This window comes from Pseudochaenichthys georgianus, chromosome 19 (genome assembly GCF_902827115.2).
Source record: "Pseudochaenichthys georgianus chromosome 19, fPseGeo1.2, whole genome shotgun sequence".
Lineage (NCBI taxonomy): Eukaryota > Metazoa > Chordata > Actinopteri > Perciformes > Channichthyidae > Pseudochaenichthys > Pseudochaenichthys georgianus.
This window is the reverse complement of record NC_047521.1, coordinates 22127441-22149246: the sequence shown is the minus strand read 5'-3', so window position 1 is coordinate 22149246 and position 21806 is coordinate 22127441. Positions and strand designations below refer to the sequence as shown.

Genomic DNA, 21806 nt, shown 5'->3' with positions numbered 1-21806 from the left:
CTGAAGCCGCGAGTCTCACCGAGGTGCTCTGCGCAGCACTATGTGACTTGCAAATTATCAACCCGTGTCTCGTTGCCGCTCTTGCATTTCTTTGATATCCTGCATGTAATGAGCGACTGATGATTACTGAGTCACAGTCACACAGACAGCATATATTCACAAGCCTCACAGAGAGATAGAACTATGTAAATCTGCAGTTTGCACTTCATTGCAATTAAGGGGCGGAAATGGTGCTCTTATGCCATAAATAATTATAGCCTATAGCCAGGGCCGCCTTAATGCACGGGCTGACCTGGGCTTCAGCCGAGGGGCCTACGGAGATCGGGGGCCTATCATGAGCCAATACAATTAAAAAAATTAAAAAATATTTTTTTTAATTTTTATTTACAATATTAAATAAACAAAGTCTTCGCTTTCAGAATATGAAACTTTTATTTCCAAAATCACACGATAAATACATTTTTGAAACTTGTAGGGAAGAAGACATGCTCTCCCTCGCCACTCTGCTCTTCCACAACGCCGCTTCCCCTCCCTCCGCTGAAATTATGAATGTAAGGCGTATAGTAATCATAGATAACACGGCAGGGTCCGTGACAGTTTGTTTTAATCTGGTTTCAAATAAACAAAGTCTTGGATATTTCAGAATATTAAACTTGTTTCGGCAAATTCAGATGATAAATACAACTTTGAAGCTTGTAACGGCATAATTACAAGCGGAGAACGGAGTAACTTAACGTCACAGCAGGCATTACAACAGCTGGTGTTTCTCGTGAGTGTTTTCCCCGGGAAACAAACACAATGCACACAAACCCAAAAATATACACACACACACACACACACACACACACACACACACACACACACACACACACACACACACACACACACACACACACACACACACACACACACACACACACACACACACACACACACACACACACACACACACACACACACACACACACACACACACACACACACACACACACACACACACACACACACACACACACACACACACACACACACACACACACACACACACACACACACACACACACACACACACACACACCTGAGCTTCCCCCAGACCAGTAATCCAAACGAAAATATCTTCCCTCCATACTATGTTGATCATTTGCTCCACTAATCAATCAGATCGATGGATTCCAGAGATTTTTCTCAAACATGATGACTCCGTAACAGACAGCCAATCAGAATGAGAATATGTTTCACATGTGACTTATTCAAATTGCGAGTGATTGACTGACAGATGAAGGTTGTTTAGGAGAAAAAGTTTGAGAAGAAAAAGTTTGAGAGTGGCGCTCGGAAAAGAAAATTGTCGAGGGAAAAGGACTTTCGAGACAAGCAGCTAGGTCTATTACAAAAACGCCGAAGCCTACAGGTTATTTTAAACTTGTAGGCCAGGATGAGGAGGAAGGACAGATTAGTTCTGTACCGAGCGGCAGCGGTGCCGGCCGCGGGGCCTCGGAGCCATGTAGGCCGTCTGGTTCTGATAGCGATGGAGTAGCTGGAGAGGAAAAACAGACAGGAGGGATGTTGGAGGAGATGGAGAGGACGACGAGGACTTGCTACGTGGAGGGGAGCCAACGGCAACCGGACATATACATGAGGGAAGCCCGATACGTCACTCATCTGGAGGAGAGGACCAGGTGCACGTAGAGCAGAGTGGAGAAGTGCGATCACAGAGCCTGCCGAGGCTATACATGACTTTGATTTGCTGTTTAAATAGGGGGCCTACAAAACCCATCAGCCCCAGGGCCTGATGGCAGGTTAAGGCGGGCTTGCCTATAGGCCTACTGATCTGTAGTTAAAAAGAAAGCGAGATCTCTCAAAATGCTTTTCCATCAAGGTGAATATGAGCTAAAGCCTTTTACGATTGAAAAACACTTGAAAATGTATGTCAAGAGACACGTTTTCTTTGTTTTATTGTTTTATTTACCATAGATTCACCACAGTGGACCCCCTGATTCCCCAATGTCAAGAAATCCACAAATGCAACTTGTTTGCAAATATTAATGAATGGAAACAAATTACTAATTTCAGAAATACTCTACCTTTAGGTGAATATGTGGCATCTTTTACCTGGATCAAATTAGATGAGACAATATCAGCTTGCAGTACCAGCACAAATGGATGGTTGAATAACAGATCTGGTATCTAGCAAGCTGAGTGATAAGAATATTTCATTATTGGACTAAGACGATGTGAGTTTCATTCATGTTCTACTCGATCAGTCAATTGGAAATGAATCTCCACAATCTTGACGAACAGTGAATATTAAAAGTTATTGAAGCTCATAGTTACTGTCCACAACACAATAAGTGTTTCTTTCTCTCTTCAGACATATGCAAACAATTAGGCTTTTTTGTTGTATTTGTCAGACACTTAAAAAGTGAAGTGGCTGTCAAAATCCATTCACGTCTTTATGTATCATTGTCCACATGTCTTGACTGTGAAATATTGGTTAAAGACACATTAAAGATTGTGTTTTTTGGAGCTTTAGGTAAATCTTTTACATCTAATGTTAATAAACCTCTGCGGAAATTTCAGCTGTGACGACTTTGTTTCGCCCTGAGAAAGGATGTACCCTGCCTATGCATTGGGTACAGTTACCACCATCTAAGGCAAGTAGTATAGATGGATAATGAAACTTTCTTCAACTGCCTTGAAATTCCATTCAAGAAGCAATGTAGACAGTTGCATCTTTCTGTCAATCATAGGCCTCAACTCACAGTAAGATCTAGATTGACAAGTACCGAATATATTAGTTTTCCCATTTAAAGCTTCGGGTTTCTGAATGAAGCTTTGAAGGCCTGTCGTCAAGGTTACTTAGATTTAAATTACAGGGCTGTTATATGGTATTTTATATTAAGCTCGAGCTAGGAGGCAGGCTAGCTTTAAGACTGCAAACAGATTGTGTTGTGTCTCACAGAACAACAAAGTCTACCTTCAAGCACCTCTATAGTTTGTTTAATGTCTCCTTTTCCAGTTTTTTTGTAGATTCTGTTACATTTGAAAGAGCCAGTCTAGCTTGTTTCCTGTTCCTAATCTCAGGCTAAGCTAACTAGCCGCTACAATACAGACTAGCCAAGACTATGGACTATACAGGCCTAAAAGTATTCCTCTGAATATTGGCGTGATTCCCTGGGCTTTTATTTTATGCTGTAAATGTAAAATAATTGCTTGCATCAGTGCATTTTAGGACAACCTAAACCGAGGATAGGTTTGAAGTGTTGTTAACTGTCCTCATCAAGTAATTATTTTGTGGACAGGATGTCTTGACATTAATTGGACGGAGGAGGGCCTGAGCACAACCTATACGGGTTACTGATATATTCATCTTATTTTTGATTAGGTTCTTTCATTCTGCCATTTATTTTGAGTCATTTCTCAGCACTTTACCTCAATTATGTGTTTGGAGAAATAAGGCCAGGATTTTCCCTCTGCATTTTAATAAGAACTGTTCAAGGATCCAGATACACCTCTTTAAATTCATATGTGCCTCGGGACATAAATAATATTCAATGCAAATGATTTCTCAGAACCATCAACACTAACCATTTTCAGGAACTCATGACAACTTGTACAACAACAAAGACTTTTAAGTTTAAATGTCTTCAAATCTTCAATACTGTGATTTGATTGACAGCACAATAAGTTGTTGTTGTTTCAATCCCCTGGAGCTGTTCTATTTTCATGTTATGAAAAAAAATGATGTAGTTTGAGGACAAGACAAGTATAAGCAAATACATGTTCATACAGGATGACATTCAAAAGAATATATTGTATAATGAAGATCAGGGATATGTTTTGTCCCTTGACTATGTCATGAGTGCTGGCAAGTAAAGGTTAAAACACTAGAATGCTTTGTTTTCTCAGATTCTAGTGCTGCAGTTGTGATATACAGTATTCTGAATACATCACTGTCTGGTCAAAGGTGAGAAACTATGAGTAGTGCTTTGTCAATTTGTTTTCACTGCCACCAAGTGGACCACAGCAAAATAAATGGAATGCAGGTGTAAAACTAGACACCCGTTGTATAACAGATACCATATTATTCAAACGTGTGTCATGCATGATTGATTAATATGAGGAGAAAATGTTATAGAACCATTTGAAAATAAATAAATAAGCACACCAGTTGATAAATAAGCAAGAGAAAAGATCTGTGCCATATGGGAAAGCAGGAAGTACACACTCTTGCCACATTTTGGCAATAAATAAATACATTAAAATAATACATGTTCCTGGAGAAATGTATTATGCTGCAATAGCTGTAATATGACTAAACGTCCCTACATCTTAATTTATACAAGTATTTGTATGATTTAATGGAGAGCACATCATAGGCTATAGACAGCATGCATTGACATCTCTTTTTCACATGATTCTATCCCTCTCAAGACTTTCACTTATCATGGCTAATGTAAATGCAGAAGAGCTGAACACTTGGTGAAAAAGACTCAGGCCAGAAATGGAACTTCCCACACCACTTTTAATTAACTGCCTTGAACAACGTGACATTTTTTTAACCATGAAAGTGCCATGACATAATGAAGTTACATTTTTCCTTGTGATCCTTAACAGAGCTAAAAAATAAAGATGGCTTTGGATACAGTTTTCATTTTGCACTCATGCACTTTGATTAAGATTCTCATGCATTCTGCATCTAGATTATCTATTTAACTGTCACTTACATCGACCCCAGAGACCGTAACTCCCTTATTACCTCCCACCCCCAGTACACCCCCATCCTCCTCCTCCACCCCAGCTGAACTGGTGAGTCACTACAGCAACTGTATCTCATCTTCCCTGGATGCTCTGCCCCCCCTGAAAACGTGCAGTCTCATTTGTGCACACTGCTCCCTGGTACACTGCTGACCTCCAACAGAGCATAACCACTGGCCGCCATTTTGAACGTCTGTCCAAAAAGACTGGACTCTCAAGCCACATACAGCTCTACAAAGAACACCCGAGCCTTAGAAGAACGCCCTCTCCACGGCTAAGTCCTGCCAAAACCCAAAAGTACTCCCAGCCAAATAAAACTCTTTAGTATGAGTCAGCACACATGAAGTATGGAGTTAAGCGTATGCAAATATCACTTCACTATGGTCACCTGGGTGCAAATAACTGCTGCCTATAAATATTTATTTTATTCTAATATGGTGCAACTGCAACAAATAAAGTGTTTGGATTTGATAAAACAGTAACTTTGTTTTGAAGTGTGAAATGCTGCATACATAACATTGTGTACTATTGATATTAATTATTGCACATGCCTTTTATAGGAAATCTCTTTTACTGTGGGATAATAGGGATGGTTGTCATAGATACCATTCAAAGCTTTTACTGCTGCTTTGTTAATCAAATGACATAAACATGAGGATGATGGACTTCACTTTTTTGTGTCTCTTTCTATGCATACATGTGTATATCCAACATGAGCAACATAAATACACGCACACACATCTCTCAGAGGCTCTTCGGACCGATTAGGGCCTCGTGTTGATGAAAGCTGAGTGCTTTTATCATAGTTATAATAACCATTCAGCACTGATTTATTTCCATTAATTTATTGGCTTTCGTGAACATAAATACACTTTCTAAACTTCTTTATTGACTTTCTATTCTGCGTCACTCTGTTCAATGCCACCAAACTTTATAAAAGAACATGTATTTACAAGACACAAAAGCAAATCCTTTTTGAGTCGCATCCATTTCCAAGACACTTTTTAAAACTCTCGTCGATGTTTTTGTGCTTGAGTACTTCTGTCATGCCATGAGTGCAGAACTCTTTAAATATTGTGTTCATGAGTATTTCATCGTGAATCTCCTGATGTTAGCACAGCAGGCTATTTCGAGACATAATAATAATTGGAATAAAACTGCTCGATAAATGACAGTGTCCATTTTATTGCTATACAACAAATGACCTTGTGCAAATACAGCAAATGTACAAAATGACTTTACAAAAGAGATGTTATCATGGATGCTGAGTGTATTTTAAATTGAAATATGGTGCCACTCTAAATATGTTCACCCTTGTCACGTCTTGTTTCATCCCTTATGGCTACCTCAACAATAATGTCATAATAAATATGTTATCTATCTTAAAATACAGTGAAACATTTACAGAGTGATAATTAGTACCCACAAATAGCTTTGACTTAATTACATACACCTATATGTGATAACACTGCATTCTGTTCTCTCTATTTTACACGTGCAACTTTCCACAGTAGGTGCCGCTCTTTTCTTTGATCAGATGTCGACCACACAGCCCGGTGCGTCGGCTCGTATAGCGTCTGAGATGACCTTTGCTCCCGATTCCCCAATGCCATTCCCCTGCAGACTGTAGAACAAATGACATGTGTTAGTATCGGCAAGGCAAGTTTATTCATATAGCACCTTTCAACACAAGGCAAAAATGACTTTACAAAAATGAAAGACATTAAGAAACATATTATAAAATGGCATTTAAAAACACTCATTTAAAAGCAAAGATAGTAAAACATGAATAACATACATGAATAAAAGTTACAGTGCAGTGTGAGATACACACATCTGAAATGTTTAGGTCTGACTCTCAATCATTGCTAACTTTTTAGCAACAGCGGTAATTAAAGTTTAAAAGTCTAAAAAATGCTACAACTATCACAAACTGGATGAATGTGAAGTATACTATTGCAGTGACTTTGATTCATTTGGATTCCCGCTGTATGAAGAAATTAAAGGACGGCGCAAGTGGAAACAATTCACAAAGGGATTAAACTGTTTAAAACACATGCTCAAAGTAAGCCGGATTTTGCCGATGTGTTTATGTGGATTCGAAAGTCGTAAATAATCCAAAAAATGGAGGAGACCGATCTGATTGGAGCAACTGTGACGAATAATCCAACTGAAACCGGCATGGACAATGACTATGTTTTAAAAATGCTCTTATCCAGAAAAGCCCGGTTTGGACACTTAACGCGCAGAAGAAACATTTCTATTAAAGAAAGAATTATAAATGTCTGTCTTTTTATGCCTTTATTAGCTCCAGTACTAACTTGAATTTTTATTCAAATTAATTAATCAATTATTTTTTATATTTTATTGTAATGTGGAGACGAGGCTTTTAGTGACAATCATGTATTGCTTTATAATTATATGTAAAATAAATAAATAAATAAGAATAAATAAATAAAAAGTCTAAATATGATATTTGGCCTCAAATCGTCTGAGACCTGGCTCCCCCCTGCGATCTTTGGCTCCCCCCCAAGGGGGGCGCGCCCCCCAGGTTGGGAACCACTGCCTTAAAGTATAAGCAGCATAACAGCATGTACTCATCCTTGAGATGACACAAACACACATACTACCGTCTACTCACTTGATGTACGTCAATTGGTGGTTTCCTTTCAAGGCTGTTGCAATGAATATGGCTCCATCCATACCCAGAGAGTTCTCCTGCAGACTGATGATTCATACAATCATTTATCAAATGTCTATTTCTTTTTTAATAACTACAAAGTGCTGAATTTAAAAGTTACAAAACAAGTCCAGTAATAAAAAAAAGGACATTTTGATTCACATGGCTCATGAGCCAGAACGTACTTCAAAGACTTGAGGCTTCTGTTGCTTTTCAGTGCGTTGGCCAGAGCCTTCGCTCCCTCCATCCCCACGCTGTTCCCTCGTAGACTGAAATAGAGGATCGTTAAGTACAAAGCACAACGTTTTTTGTACATTTGGCAGTGTGTTGTACCAGCATCAATAAAGAAACCCTAATAGAAGGGGTTGTACGTATTAAAGATGAAAGGCATCAAGGACACAAGTGACTGCTGGGCAATCTTAAAGTTGGCTTTGGAAGCTTCACAAAGAGACACATTGTGCTTGTGGTGTCCCATCGTTCAGTTCACAATACGATTCCTCATAAACAATTTTCCTTTGTAGCCCTTTTGTGAAAAACAGACAGATGATACTTATTCATACTACTTTTCTGTGTATATTCTAAACCATATTTTGCTAGGTATACTATATTTTGCTCTGTATATTTTATTTTGTGGTGTTTTTAGAACAAGTTGTTTGTGTCAATACTTACCGACTCTGATATATTTTAATTTCTATAAGGATAAGCTTTTCATAAAGACTGTAATAAACCCTCACTGAGAAGCTCCCTGTGGAGCTGAAACAGAAACACTACGGAGGAGCAAGATTGAAAACCGCTGATTTCAATTTGCTGGCTTATTACACAATATTTTAACTGCATAAAAACAAGCAAAGAAAAAAGTTTAAAACAAAAGAAAAGGTTTGACTCACTCCAGTGTTTGCAGAGTTTGGTTTCTCATTAGAGCCTCCGCCATTGCCAGGGCGCCACTTGTGCTCGCTGAGACTCCCTGGAGACTATGGAGACAGAATATGTGAACACATGGAAAAGTGACAGAAAAAAAAGGGGTTTCTAAACTTTCTATATATATATTTAAGACCGACTTCTGTTCTTTATTTCGGGTTGAATACCAAGATATTGATCAATTATGGCACATAAATGCAATACTAACCACAATGTACGCAGAGACATGTTGGTTTTCAAGGCTTCGGCAAGAAAGACGACGCCTTCATTCCCGATAGCGTTCTCCTGTAGACTGCGGCAAAGACACATACCGTGACAACTGTGAATAATAGCTACGACTGAAATGACACATACCATAAGTAGCTCATGCGACCACGATCAGTCGTCTCAATCCTGTCACTAATAGTTTTCACACAGAGAGGCGAGTTAACGTAATGTGGAAATGAGGCTGAAAACGGCTCTGAAACATTGACCTTACTCCAAGAGCTGAATTGTGGCATTAGTGAGGAGAGCGTTGGCCAGAGCTTTAGTGGCAGAGCACTTGATGAAATTCCACTGGAGACTGTAAACAGAGGCACAGAAAGTCAACCATAAGCCAGATACTGTAAGCAGATTTTTGTAAGGACAATACATGCAAGGAAACATTTGCGATAACAATATTGTGTTCTGTGATTCATATGTAATGATTTTCTCAAAATCTGCGTTATTAATTTGTTTACCATTTGGGGGCAGCACAACAAGCGGTAAACATCAAAACATGTAATTACCTTATATATTTAATTATGCAAAGCTGCTAGTACAGAGATTTACAAATTGAGCGGTATGAGAGTGTTCATTTCGAGTTCATGTCATCTACTGAGAAAAGAAGTTGGTCTTTGTTTTTTCTTGTTTTTTCATGCTCTGTTTTAGTCAACATAATGCTACTAACATTACGTTGGCTTTCGCTTCGTGGTTCCAAAAAAGATACTGTTGGGTTTAAAAGGTTCTTTACTAAAAAATCAAATGCATGAGTTGACTAAAGACGATGCTAATTTGAGATGTAAACGAGTGAACTTGTACATTGTCTACTCAAACGTTATATACGCTAAAATCTCGGTATTGCTGATGGGAACTGCAGATATTCTTACACCACTCCGAGTGACCCTTTAATGTAGTAATTTCCATAAGTACAAACATATTAATTAGACAAGCTTTAAAAGGTACTTATGCATTAAAATAAAGCTAAGTTATTTATTCTGCATTTTTCTTTCAAATGTTTCTGAGACAAAATCTCCGCATATGTTACCGGTGCATAGTTTATTTACAAAGAGGCGTTTTGAAAACGTTCAATCTTTTTCTTCTATTCTTGTACAAATGTTATGCCGTTTGGGAAAATGTTCAAAGCGAACGCAGCTGATCCTTTAACTACTCGCAGGCTCAGGTGTGTGTCCGTGTGTGTTTTTGCATTTGTGTTAAACGGCCTGACTTACTGCAGAGAGGTGAGGCCTCGATTCACTTTGATCGCACCAGCTATAGCTTGAACCCCTTCATCGTGCAGGAGGTTGGCTGTGAGACTGGGATAAAAGAACACACACACACACATATACAAAGTAGATAAAGTTAAACAATCACACAATACCCAATGACTCAAGTTAGGTGTTATAAAAGAGTGCAAATATGATGTTAATGTCTGCAAATCAAATGTAGCTGCTGTGAAGTTTGAAGAGGCAACTATTTAGTTAGGGAAAAGGCATTAAAAGAAATGACAATTTAGTTGACTTATGCCTTGAAGTTCAGTTTTTGAATAACACCATCATTCTTCACAGTGTTCATGCAGTATTCTCATGGGGTTGTGATTGAGCACAGGCTGGGGTTGAGTGGGTGGGCACTTGACATTCTGTGAGCAGCGGCATCATGCAGGGAATTACAGAGCACACTACCGGTACTCATAATAAGGTGACTCACTCGAGGTCCTGAAGCGAGTTGTTCTCATGGAGGGCGAGGGCCATGTTCTTCGCCCCCTCGACCCCAATGGAGTTCTCCCTCAAACTATCAGATACAGAAAAACATATGGAAAAGAAAGGATAAGAAACTACAGTTTCCACAACAATCTCCCATTGTTATTTGTATTTAATAGCGCTAAATAAAAAGAATGATAGCACTCTTACATCTGTAAAGGTTATATAAAGCAATAGCCAGCATTTACTTAGCTTAGCATTTTAGAAAAGACAGAAAATCAATGGTAACAAAGTCCACCTAATCACCTCTGGAGTTCTGAAGCTAAGCTAACTAAGGAAGTGAATATCTTTGGTGAAAAAAATCAGCAGTTTTTTTAACGTTTTACTTTTTCAATAGCTTGAATATCATGTGACCAATTTGTGTTTTTCTACACTGGACAAGTAGGACAAAGTTTATTTTTTAATAGCTTTAGAAACTATTGAAAAGAAACAAGACTGAAATAAACTGAATTTTCATAACAGCATTCATATACATCCTATAAAAAGGGTTTATCAGTTCTGTATTGATATGGAGTCATAATGACACATACAATATTAAACATAGTCCAAAGTTCTTATTCAAACTGCTTAACAAAAAGAATAATTTAAACTCACCAATAAACTCAAATAATATTACAAATTAATTGGTTATCAAAAAAGCTGTGCCTCATAAGGAACATGTATTAGATATTTAAGCATGTTTTTTCACAAAAATGGGCAAGTTATTTTAGAGGTATCGAATATAAAATGTGTTTTTGTTAATCAAATGGAAATGTAATGATGGTCCCCAATTCAAATCCTGTGGTTAAGAGAGAGGGATCGGATGTGAGCTAACCGTCTTCTGACTGCAGACAGACTGTGAAACTATGTGAGGGGACCAGAGTCATGGTTTATTAGGAGATGTGCCTCAATAACAAGAGGTCAACCTGTGGTGTTTTTGTTGTTATATTTGGTTGCGACAGTGCTGTTCTCTCTCTTTAAAAAAACACGTCCTTATTTTGCGTCTTGAATCAGCTGGTTTCAAGAGCTGGTGGACTTTTGATAAACTTATTAGAGTTGTCTTTGCCAAAGCTCAATACTCACTTCAAGGAGACCAGACCACGGTTTAGCCGGAGCGCTTTGGTTAACGCCGTCATCCCCTTGTTGCTGATGGAGTTACTCTGAAGTCTGTCGAAACAAACGTAAAAAAACAGAAGTAAAGTACTGGCAAGACAAACTGCGTAATTGTTGAAAGCCACAGTGTTACAACCAACAATGGTAAACGAATTAGCAGTGGAATTTCAAATGGAAATTGATAATGGTAGAAAGCAGGAGGTACTGACTGCAGCGACAGCAGCGTGTGGTTCACTGTCAGAGCCTCGGCGAGAGCCACTGTTCCTTTGTCCCCGAGCTGGTTACTACAAAGACTGCAGAATAAGTAAAACCATTAATGACGATGAGTATGTGACCCCCCAATAGGCTGTGTAATAAAAAACCTTTCATAAGAAAATATCTGGCAGCATGTTATTGTTGAGCTTAACTATTGAAAACCTGAAAATAGACACGAAATAAAGAAGAAAGAACATAACGAAGAATATGTATGTCTTAAATGCATTAAATATGCATTAGATTGGAAGTGATTTGTTATTGCATAATTATACATGATATCATCCATATGAGTGCAGTGAAAAAGTCTATCTTTGAATAACTACATCAGTTTTGTGAGGGTCCGGTTTGTCTTCAGCGCCTCTGCAATCCTTTTGGCTCCTCCAGCTCCAACCATGTTCTTCCGTAAGCTAAATAATGACATGCACGAAAGGCAAAATAAGTGATTTCTCTGCAAAAAAAACGTATCAAATAAAATATGTCTTAAAAAACTAAAGGGAAACACTCACTTCAGAGATACCAGTTTGCGGTTGCAATGCAGCACTTCTGCGAGAGCCTGAGCCCCTTCCTCTTCAATGGAATTGTTCTGGAAGCTGAGAAGTGGTGGAAATTGAGCAATTACATCAACTCCAGTTGTTAGACTGTCAACTGTTAGGGTAATGTCTCTATGGACTACGCCAATTATACTCACTTGATTGATACCAGGACTTGGTTCATTTTTAGAGCCTCTGCAAGGAACTTTGCACCTTTAGAGCCGATGTTGTTGTTCCGGAGACTGAATTATAAAAAAAGCTGGTTAGATGAAGGACAGTATACATAACTGTAAAATATGAAGACTTCAGCACACATTGTGACTATTATTTTTAAAGCTGCATTGAATGTGACAGATTTGTGATCTAAAGAAATGCTCAATATGCAGAAAATGAATTGAATTCCAAAGGTTGTGCCCGTCACTTGATTCAATTCTGTTATAGGTCAAAGGCAAACAAACAAATCTCACTTGAGAGACGTTAGCGTCCGGTTCACCAAGAGCGCTCGACTCAGAGCTTTGGCACCTTTGTTGCTGATGGCATTCTCTGCCAAACTGAAGGAATGAGCACAACAAAGTGAAAATATGACACTGGCTGTCTCTAACATAAAAAAGACACAGACTTGTTATAAAAAAGTGAAACTATTCATGTCGGAAATCCTTTCAAGTTCAAACTACAGTGGTTCAGAACTGATAAAATGTTCTTCATACTGAACAATAAGTGTTATCGCACCTTATTTTCTGAATATGGCAGTCTTTAGCACTTAGGAGGCTTCCCAGCAGCTCCATAACATCATCTTTAAAGTGATTGTTCTCCAACCTGTGAAGTAGATACGTTAAAAGTGTTACCCTTCTCCTGAGTTTTAGTTCACTGGGAGATGGTGCTTTCGGGATCTGACCTGAGAAAGCTGCAGTACAGCAGCTGTGGGAGCAAACATTTGACCGTGGCGTAGTTCAGGGAGCCGGTGAGGTTGGTCTGCTCGCTGCACTCTGCCGACACATGCAGCAGGTAGCCCAGCACCACACAGTGAGCGCGAGTTAGCTTCCCTGCCAGGCTGCCCAGCTGCAAGTCTTCCTCCACGCTCCGCAGCAGCTCTGTGTGCTGCAGCTCCTGTAAACAATAAGCCAGGTTGACCGACCGCAGGGACACCACCGCCCCCCCACTGACCAACAGACCCTGTAGAAACCCCGCTGCCCACGCCTTCTGGTTCCCATCGTCCTTCCCGAGGGCCAGCAGCCCAGCGAGAGGCTTTATTGCCGCCGGACACAGCAGGCCTGTCAGGAAGCGCACAAACACGTCCAGGTGACCGTCCTCCGCCTGCTGCGAGTGCTGGAAGGCGCTTTTGAAGTGGTTCTGGAAACCGATCTTGGGCCAAGACATGGTGCTCTCTGAGAATAAGTCAAAGAGTGCCCGCTTGGAGGAGATGTGGTAGAAAGTAGCTGCAAGAAACTCCTGTAGGGTCAAGTGAGTGAAGCGGTATGTCGTGGACAAGGCCGACTCCTCCCGAACAAGAACTCCAGCCCCCAGACTGCACTGGGTCAACAGCAGGTCTATCCCGTAGGCCCGGAGGTCCTGCTCGCTGAAGGTGTACTTGTGTTTGAGGAGCCCGTAAAACGCCAGACGCCCAAGGTTTCCCAGCAGTTTGCGATTAGTCCCGTGAAGCTGCTCCATTTTCACTGGCTCCCGGCCCCTTGGCTCACCTACTTCTGCCTTCATGGAACAAAAGTGAGCGTAGAGTTCGGTACACGTCCTGGGGAGGCTTTCCTGTGTTTCACTCTGCATGATGTACATCAGAGTGTCTGCTACTATCCACGAAATGCAAGGTATGTAGCACATCACCATTAGGATCTTATTGGACTCCAAGTGCGCCCAGATCTTACTGGAAAAATCCCTCTCGGAGAAGTGGTGGTTTAGGAAGAGCTGGATGTCCTTTGAGCTGAATCCTGGGATTTCAGTCACCCTGTCAACCAATCCTCCGGGGATTAGTGAGGCCACCCCAGGCCTGGAGGTCACCCACACCGCTACGTCAGGGAGCAGATTCCCCCGGATGATGTTAGTCACCAGGTCATCGATGGACACTTCTTTCTTTGGGTCACTGCAAGGAGCTGCATCGGAGAAATTTAAGGTGCAGCGAAATTCGTCCAAACCATCGAGAATGAGCAGTGTGCGGCAGGAGCTGCTCAGGACCAGACCGGGGTCCGTTAGATGAGGAAAAGCCATTTTCACCAGCCTCTCAGCAGAGACTTTCTCCAGGGAGTTCAGCTCGCAAAAAGTGAAAGGCAAGATGAAGCTCACATCGGTGCAGATGGCTCCTTGGCTCCACTGTCGGAGGAAGTGTCGGACCCAGGTTGTCTTGCCGATACCAGCCACCCCGACTGTGAGGGAGACCCGCGGGGGTAAACTAACCCGGGTCAAAGGCTCCAAGAGTTTGGTCAGCCCAAGCTGTCTGAGATGATTTCTCTTCCTTCCTCGAGTCGCCCCGACCTGCATTAAGTCGTGTTCTTTCTGCTGTATGTCGGAAAGTCCATCAACCAGAAGTAATGTCCTGGAGGAGATGTTCAGTTTGGGGCAGATGATTGAATCTCGGTCTCTGTACTGCTCGTGTCGTCGTCGGAGTGCCTCTTTGTGCTCCTTCACCATGGATTCTGTGGAAAATACGTTCAGGTTATTTGTATTTCAATTACCAACTTGTGAGAACAGGAAATGGATTGTGTTAATAGAGCATTTCTTATTTCAAGAGCGGGGCAAAGTGCTTTCCAATGAGTTTTTACTGGATGATCTTCAGCCTTTACGAAAACAATAACGAATACCAACATGCTATCTCAAGCACCTTACCGTGGTTGATGATGAGCTGGGCCACCTGAGAGTCTGAGCTCTGAACGAAGGCCCGCAGAGCGTCAGAGCCTTGAGAGTCCTTGGCAGAGACGATGGATGTGAACATGTTTACCTGATCCTGCAGCCGGCCTGCCTCCTTGACCTTCGTCTCTTCAGCTGAATTCAACACATCCATCTTTCTCAGGTGTGTCATCATCTCCTCCAGGAAGGAGGTTGTGATGAAGCGTTGCAGCTGGTCTTGGTGCTTTTGGATCCAGCCAAGTTCTAGATCGAAATATTGAAGATACTCTTAAGACATAGAAACTGAAATGATGATGTGATAATTAAAAAAAGTCTATTTTCCTAAACCTTTTTGCATGGTGCTTTATAAGAGAAGCACGTTTTCCTCTGTTCATGTTTGTCTTATTCTCAGATTTCATTCATTCTTTGTCAATCACTGAAAACTATGATGGAATTAATGTGCAAATTCTGGTCATTTCTGTTTCTAAAAAAAGGAAAACAAAATGTATAATCTCACTTCTTTGATGAATATTTAATGCATCATTTTTTTATTTTCCATTTTGTCTGTCGGGTTATCACGTTTCACAACATCAACATTCTAAATAACAAGCTGTTCCTCTTTCTCTTTTTATTTCACAATCTTTTCAATGAATGAAAAATGTCAGACGTCACTCAAAAAAGAAAACACAGAAGGACCAAGAGAGGCGGATATTGTGTGTGCAAATCCCCTGACTTTCCCTCTGACCTTTCCTCTAATGCAACCCGCAAGATAGATGTTCACAGGACTAATCCTAAGACCCCTGACCTTTCCTCTAAACACAATAATGTCCACAAAGCATCTCTCCAGGTGATCATCATCCTGTATTTAATTTTTCTCCAAAATGATGGTATTGATCAAATAAATGCAAAACTAATGCCAATCAGATTGACTTTGTCTTAAGTGCGAATTTCTGTTTTTAAAATGTCTTCAATTATGCATCCAAAAACACCCATTTGAACATATACAACTAGAAGAGTGTTCAAAACTTCATGTAATTTAAAAATAATCCCTAGAATGTCCATCTATCAGCTTTATTTCAAACACTACTAAAATAGAAATGGATCCTTCAATTTGATAGATGTACAAACCTGAAAAATGTGTATCTGCGAGGAACATTGGTTTCATGTATCAGGACATCATTATCCTAAAGATGACCTGTGGTTATTCAGCAGAGCAAGACTCCCCTCTCTAAATTAATGAGTTAATGAGATTAATGTTTGAATACAAATCTCTAAATCTCCAGGTTTCGGTTACAATTTATTTGGCATTTTCAGGTTCTTAAGAGCAGATCAAAGTTATTCACCAGTCTCACAGGAAACTCGTGAGTGGATGTGGTGAGCAGTAGGTCATAGTTTGAAAACTAAATACAAAATAATATATCTAAATATATACTTTTTCTATAGTGTTTGTGGCGGATACTTCAGTAGGAGTGCTAAACCAAAGTAAACCGTTTGACTGCTGAATAAAAGGGTTGAAAACATCACCGTGAAATTCATCAATAGGCCTAAATTAAGCTCAAAATGACATCACATCCCAGTCTGAGTTTTTTATTTTGCAACATCTGCTGCTCTTACTCTTTAGATTTCCCAATCTAATCCTTTTTATTCTCTTCTCAACTTTCACCAATTCCCTTTGAATTACCACCAGGCTTAGTGTCACCAAACAACAACACAAGAATCCTCCTGAAGCTGATGATGGAAAAAAAAAAGTCCTGGTCTTTAATAAGAAATCTTATTGTAAAAGATTAAGCTGATAAAACCTTACTTGGTTGCAATAACATTTGGAAGAATTTAATTAAAAACTTCAATTATGAAAGCTAGGTTGTTCTTTCTTCAGCTTTCATTCATGACGCTCTACAGATAAAGCTGTAATAATGGATAATAACCTTAAAATTACTTAAATGAATCAGAAATTATATATTCAGTTTAATCAAAGTGGAGTTCATTTTCTTTGGCTGTATTGTAAATTAAATAGTGGTACTTATCTTGTTTAACTTATTATAGATTCATTTAAAAGGAAGCTATTATTATTATTATTATTATTATTATTATTATTATTATTATTATTATTATTATGCCTACTGGTAGATGATTATACTCATCTGACTGAAAGGATACTTTTCTATATCTTAACATTCAATAGCTTCAAACGTTTTTATTACATTTTGTGGTTGTCTGTCTCTGTATTTACTGTGTGAATGTATGCACACCAAGGTCAATCCCTCGTATGTGTACTGTTAACCTACTTGGCAATAAACCTGTTTCTGATCAAACACTGCAATCTTCACCATTATGAGCCTTTCCATCCAACCTCCACAGATGGGATGATTCAAAATAAAGGGGAAGACGGTTCAGGTCCATCAAATCCCAGATAAATAGACATAAGAACAGCTTTTACCCCAGTGCCATACGTGAGCTGAACACAGCCAGACAATCACAGCACTAATGGAACTGAATTGATGCTCAACTAAGTACAATTTTACATCCAACTGCACCTTATATTCTACCTCATAGGCTACCGTTTTTATAGAACACATTTATTTCTAGTTTTGTAATTATCAACTGCACTGATAAATACATGTACTTAAGGACTTGTTTACATTGTTGTACTGCCTTGACCGTATTGTTCTTGTATTTGTATGGTAATGTTGTATTGTTTTGTAAGCGTACTGTTCAATGTATCTTAGGTCCAGTTTATAGTCACTTTATAATTATTATATATTAAAAGTTGTAGCTTGTATATTCAACATTATACTTATACTGTCTGTTATGTGTGATTGCACCATCGGGAATGCTTGGAATTTCGCTGTACTCTGTGTCGTGACAATAAAGGAATCTAATCTAATCTAAAGGAGTTCTAAACACAGGAAATGAACCAAAAAGGTAACATAAGGACATGATGATTCTGAAACTCGTACCCTCTGTTTCTGCTTTTGAAGAGACGGAGCAGGGTGTCGATTGAAGGTCCACGTAGCAGTCGTCCTGCCACGTGATGCGTTTGCTTCGATCCAGGATAGAATCGTAGTGGGCCCTCCTCTCCATGAGGAATCTGAATATGTTCTGCCCACCAGATGCTCCTGGTTCAGTCTACACAATAAAAAACAGCATTACTTGCAGTGAGGATAAAGAGAGGTGAGGAAATAAACTAGAACTGCAACGATTAGTTCATCTTCAGAAGCATTATCGCCTATTTTGATCAAGTCATTGTTTTTCATGAAAATGTTGTTTCAAATATGGAGATGTTCTTGCTTTTCTCAGTTTTGTATCATGTGACTGAACATCTTTGGGTTATAAACTGAACAAACTAGACATTAAAGACAATACCTAGGACTTTGTGAAACTCAGATATTTTGGATGATTACCTTTCATGAACTCAAATGTATTATTAATATTGAAAACAAGTCTTAATTTCAACCTGAAAATGTCAGTCCTCTAATTAATGCTCCAAATGTGAGTTTATATTGCAATTGGGTGATGCAAAACTGATTCAGAATGTCTTTTGAAAGCCACACAGATGACTTACAAAATTAGATGCATGGACTTATTACTCGAAAGCTTTCACTGATAATGTTAACATCTATTTTAGAGAGACAGATTTAATCAACAGATGGCTATTCATCTTTCTGCATATGCACTGAGAATCTATCATTAATTTACAAGAGGCGCCAGATGGCTGATACCAGAGCGACGATCCCTTTTGAAGGCTCTTTTTCTCATGTGCTAAATGTAATGCAGCGCGTTTCATAAGAAACTCAGACAAAAAACAAACATACTGAGAAATATGTCAAAAGCTTTTCAAATAATTATAATAATAATAATAATAATGGGTTCCATTTATAAAGCACTTCATATTTGAATTCAAATCCCGAAGTGCAAATGATTCAGCCTTGAATAATAGCACTTATAGAATAACATGTATTCATGATCCAAGGTGTTTAAAGTGACCCTTTTCTGCTCATTTCCAGGTTTCATATTAGTATGTTGTGCCTGGAACATGTCTCCATGCTTTAATGTTCAAAAAGCTCTTATTTTTCTCACACTGCCTGTGCTGTAGCACCTCTTTTCACCCTCTGTCTGAAACCAGAGCCCAGTCTGCTCTGATTGGTTAGCTGGCCGGCTCTGTTGTAATAATAATACAACATGAGACTTGTATAGAGCTTTTCTAGAAACTCAAAGACGCTTTGATAGAGAGTAAAAAAACAACAAAGAAAAAAATACAAAAACAGATAAACAGAAAATAGAGGGGGGGGGGGGTGGTCAGTGGTTGAATGCAGTGTTGAACAGGTGGGTTTTGAGTGATGTTTTGAATGCGGTGAGGGAGGAAGAGTCTCTGATGGATTGGGGTAGTGAGTTCCAGAGGGTGGGGGGCAGCAACGGAGAAGGCTCTGCCGCCCCAGGACTTGAGGTTGGTCCGGGTGGGGAGGGACAGGAGGTTGGCAGCAGCAGAGCGGAGGGAGTGAGTGAGTGGGAGTGTGTCTGTGGAGGAGGTCAGTCAGGTAGGGTGGGGCCAGGTTATGGAGGGCTTTGTATGTCATCAGGAGGATTTTGTACTGAATTCTCTGGGGGATGGGGAGCCAGTGGAGCTTGATGAGGACGGGGGTAATGCGTTCACGGATTCGGGTGTGGGTGAGTAGACGGGCGGCGGAGTTCTGGATGTATTGAAGTTTGTTGAGGATTTTTTTTTTGGTGAACCGTAGAGGAGGCTGTTGCAATAGTCCAGACGGGAGGGGATGAAGGCGTGGATGAGGGTTTCTGCAGCAGTGGGAGAGAGGGATGGACGTAGATGGGCGATGTTTTTGAGGTGGAAGAAGGCTTGGTGATGTTTGATGTATTTGTTGAAGGAGAGGGTTTGGTCAAATATGATGCCTACGTAGGTTCCGGATGTGAGGGGAGGTTTGGACTGGGAAACCGTCTATGTTGAGGGTGAAGTTATGGATAGATGTGGTGATCTGTTTTGGTCCAATGATGATTATTTCTGTTTTATCGCAGTTGAGTTGGAGTCAGGATTTTATTTCAGGATGGAGTGGGTAGCAGCGGAGATGGACTTGGTGGAGATGAGGAGTTGGATGTCGTCGGCAAAGCAGTGGAATTGAAGTCCATGACGGCGGATTAAGTGACCAAGGGGAAGCAGGTAGAGGATGAAGAGGAGGGGCCGAGAACTGAACCTTGGGGGACACCTTGTGATTGGTCAACCTCTTAGAGATGTCCCGCCCCTTAGTCTATACAAAGTGTTGGAGCACTTTCCAGCAGGAGCACGAGTGTTACATAATGATGTCATTATGTTACGTAAGTAAACAAAGGAATCCAAAGGTGGCGTTTCGGGAAGGGGAGGGAGGGAACTTTGGGATTTTAGCCTTTGCAGACCATTTACATGCACAAAGTACTTTATAACACACTACAGGAAAGGGAAACCCCCAAAAGCATAACGGGGGCTCTTTAACACATTGCACTCTTTACTGTCAGAAGGATTTACTGTTAGGGTGATGGCTGTTAAAACTAAAACACACATCCTACATTATGATATATGTTCTAAACGGTTTAATTTCCATCATTGCAAAGCATATTGTATTACATTTATTTTGTAAATGTTCTCCTGATAGGGTTGAATATAAGTGTGATTTCATGTCACGAACTGCAGATATATAAATGAAAAGTATGTTTTGAGGTTTCACTGACACAAAATGAGAAATGTCAAAGGCCTTCCTGTGTGGTTTATCGCTGATCACGTCTCTTTTCATAAAGGAAGCCGATTCAAAAACTCAAATGTACTTCAGACAGCGTGCACGCATCCGTTGCCAAGTTTACAGACTGTCTCAGCGCCATAAACAACTCAATGACATACGGTTACTGTCGAAATGTGTTGTTAGTGTGATAGGAAGACCAAACATTTACAAGAGACAAGTCTGGGGAAAAAACCACAAGCAACACACTGTAAAAATAATCCAGTTGACGCATGAGGTGCAAATATGTCAGATGTATTGTGTTTTAAATGTAAGGCATTTATTTGATCCCATATTCATTGTCCTGGATGCTCAAGGCCGTGGTAGAAAGGAAACATAATAAAACAGCTGGAGTCAAAAGGGACAGTTATAAAGTGCATTGTGCAATAAGCAAAGCTCAGATAACTCACCTCAGGCTTGTTGAAGCGCTGCCCACACGGATGCTTTGTGGACCACCGCCATTATTGTCCTGGAAGCAGCTGAAGGAGAAAGTGTGAGTTGGAGGAATCTAAAAAGGAGTGAAACCTGGCCGAGGACAAACGTCAAATAAACGTCCTGAAGTCAGTGCTGCTGCTCGAGAAAGCGTGTCATGCTGCAGCTCCTTCCTGTCTACCTAATCTGACTTCCTGTGTTGTGGTTTGCAGGTTGAACAGTGAAAAATGAAACAAATCATTTGCCTTGTTCTTGTGCACGCTAGGCCTTAAACGCAGGCCATGTTGAACCACGAATAAGACCTGAGAGGAGACACACTATATGAGTGGTAAACTTACAAGAGCAAAACACACTTACATGCAGAGAGGTCATAATTATAAAGGTGTTTTGAAAATTGTAGAGAAAAAAGCTCTCCACGTTTATCTTGGCAGGAAGTCTCAAAACATAATGTGTAGGTACTGCACAGAAGAAGGGAAGTGAGGGAATGCTTTTCTACAACAACAAAACCATTATTTTTTTGGTGTAGGCTTCTTCGCCCGAGAGCAGCGTGAGGTAA

General features: G+C 40.0%; 1 protein-coding gene across 2 annotated transcripts; it reads right to left on the bottom strand.

Moving 5' to 3' along the window:
- Positions 1-5920: 5920 nt before the first annotated feature.
- Positions 5921-21399, bottom strand: nlrc3 (NLR family, CARD domain containing 3). Of its 2 annotated transcripts, XM_034107787.1 has the most exons (19): positions 21229-21399; positions 18017-18185; positions 15060-15323; positions 13123-14869; positions 12957-13043; positions 12695-12778; positions 12386-12469; positions 12204-12287; positions 12021-12104; positions 11652-11735; positions 11413-11496; positions 10298-10381; positions 9823-9906; positions 8832-8915; positions 8562-8645; positions 8323-8406; positions 7621-7704; positions 7397-7480; positions 5921-6379 (listed from the first exon to the last, which is right to left on the bottom strand). In XM_034107787.1, exons 2-19 carry the CDS (start codon positions 18138-18140, stop codon positions 6289-6291), a joined length of 3405 nt encoding a protein of 1134 aa, XP_033963678.1. In that variant the 5' UTR covers positions 18141-18185; positions 21229-21399; the 3' UTR covers positions 5921-6288. The 2 variants fall into 2 exon arrangements, with proteins under 2 accessions (XP_033963678.1, XP_033963679.1); XM_034107788.2 differs by lacking the exons at positions 18017-18185; positions 21229-21399 and having other exon boundaries at positions 15172-15254.
- Positions 21400-21806: the final 407 nt, after the last annotated feature.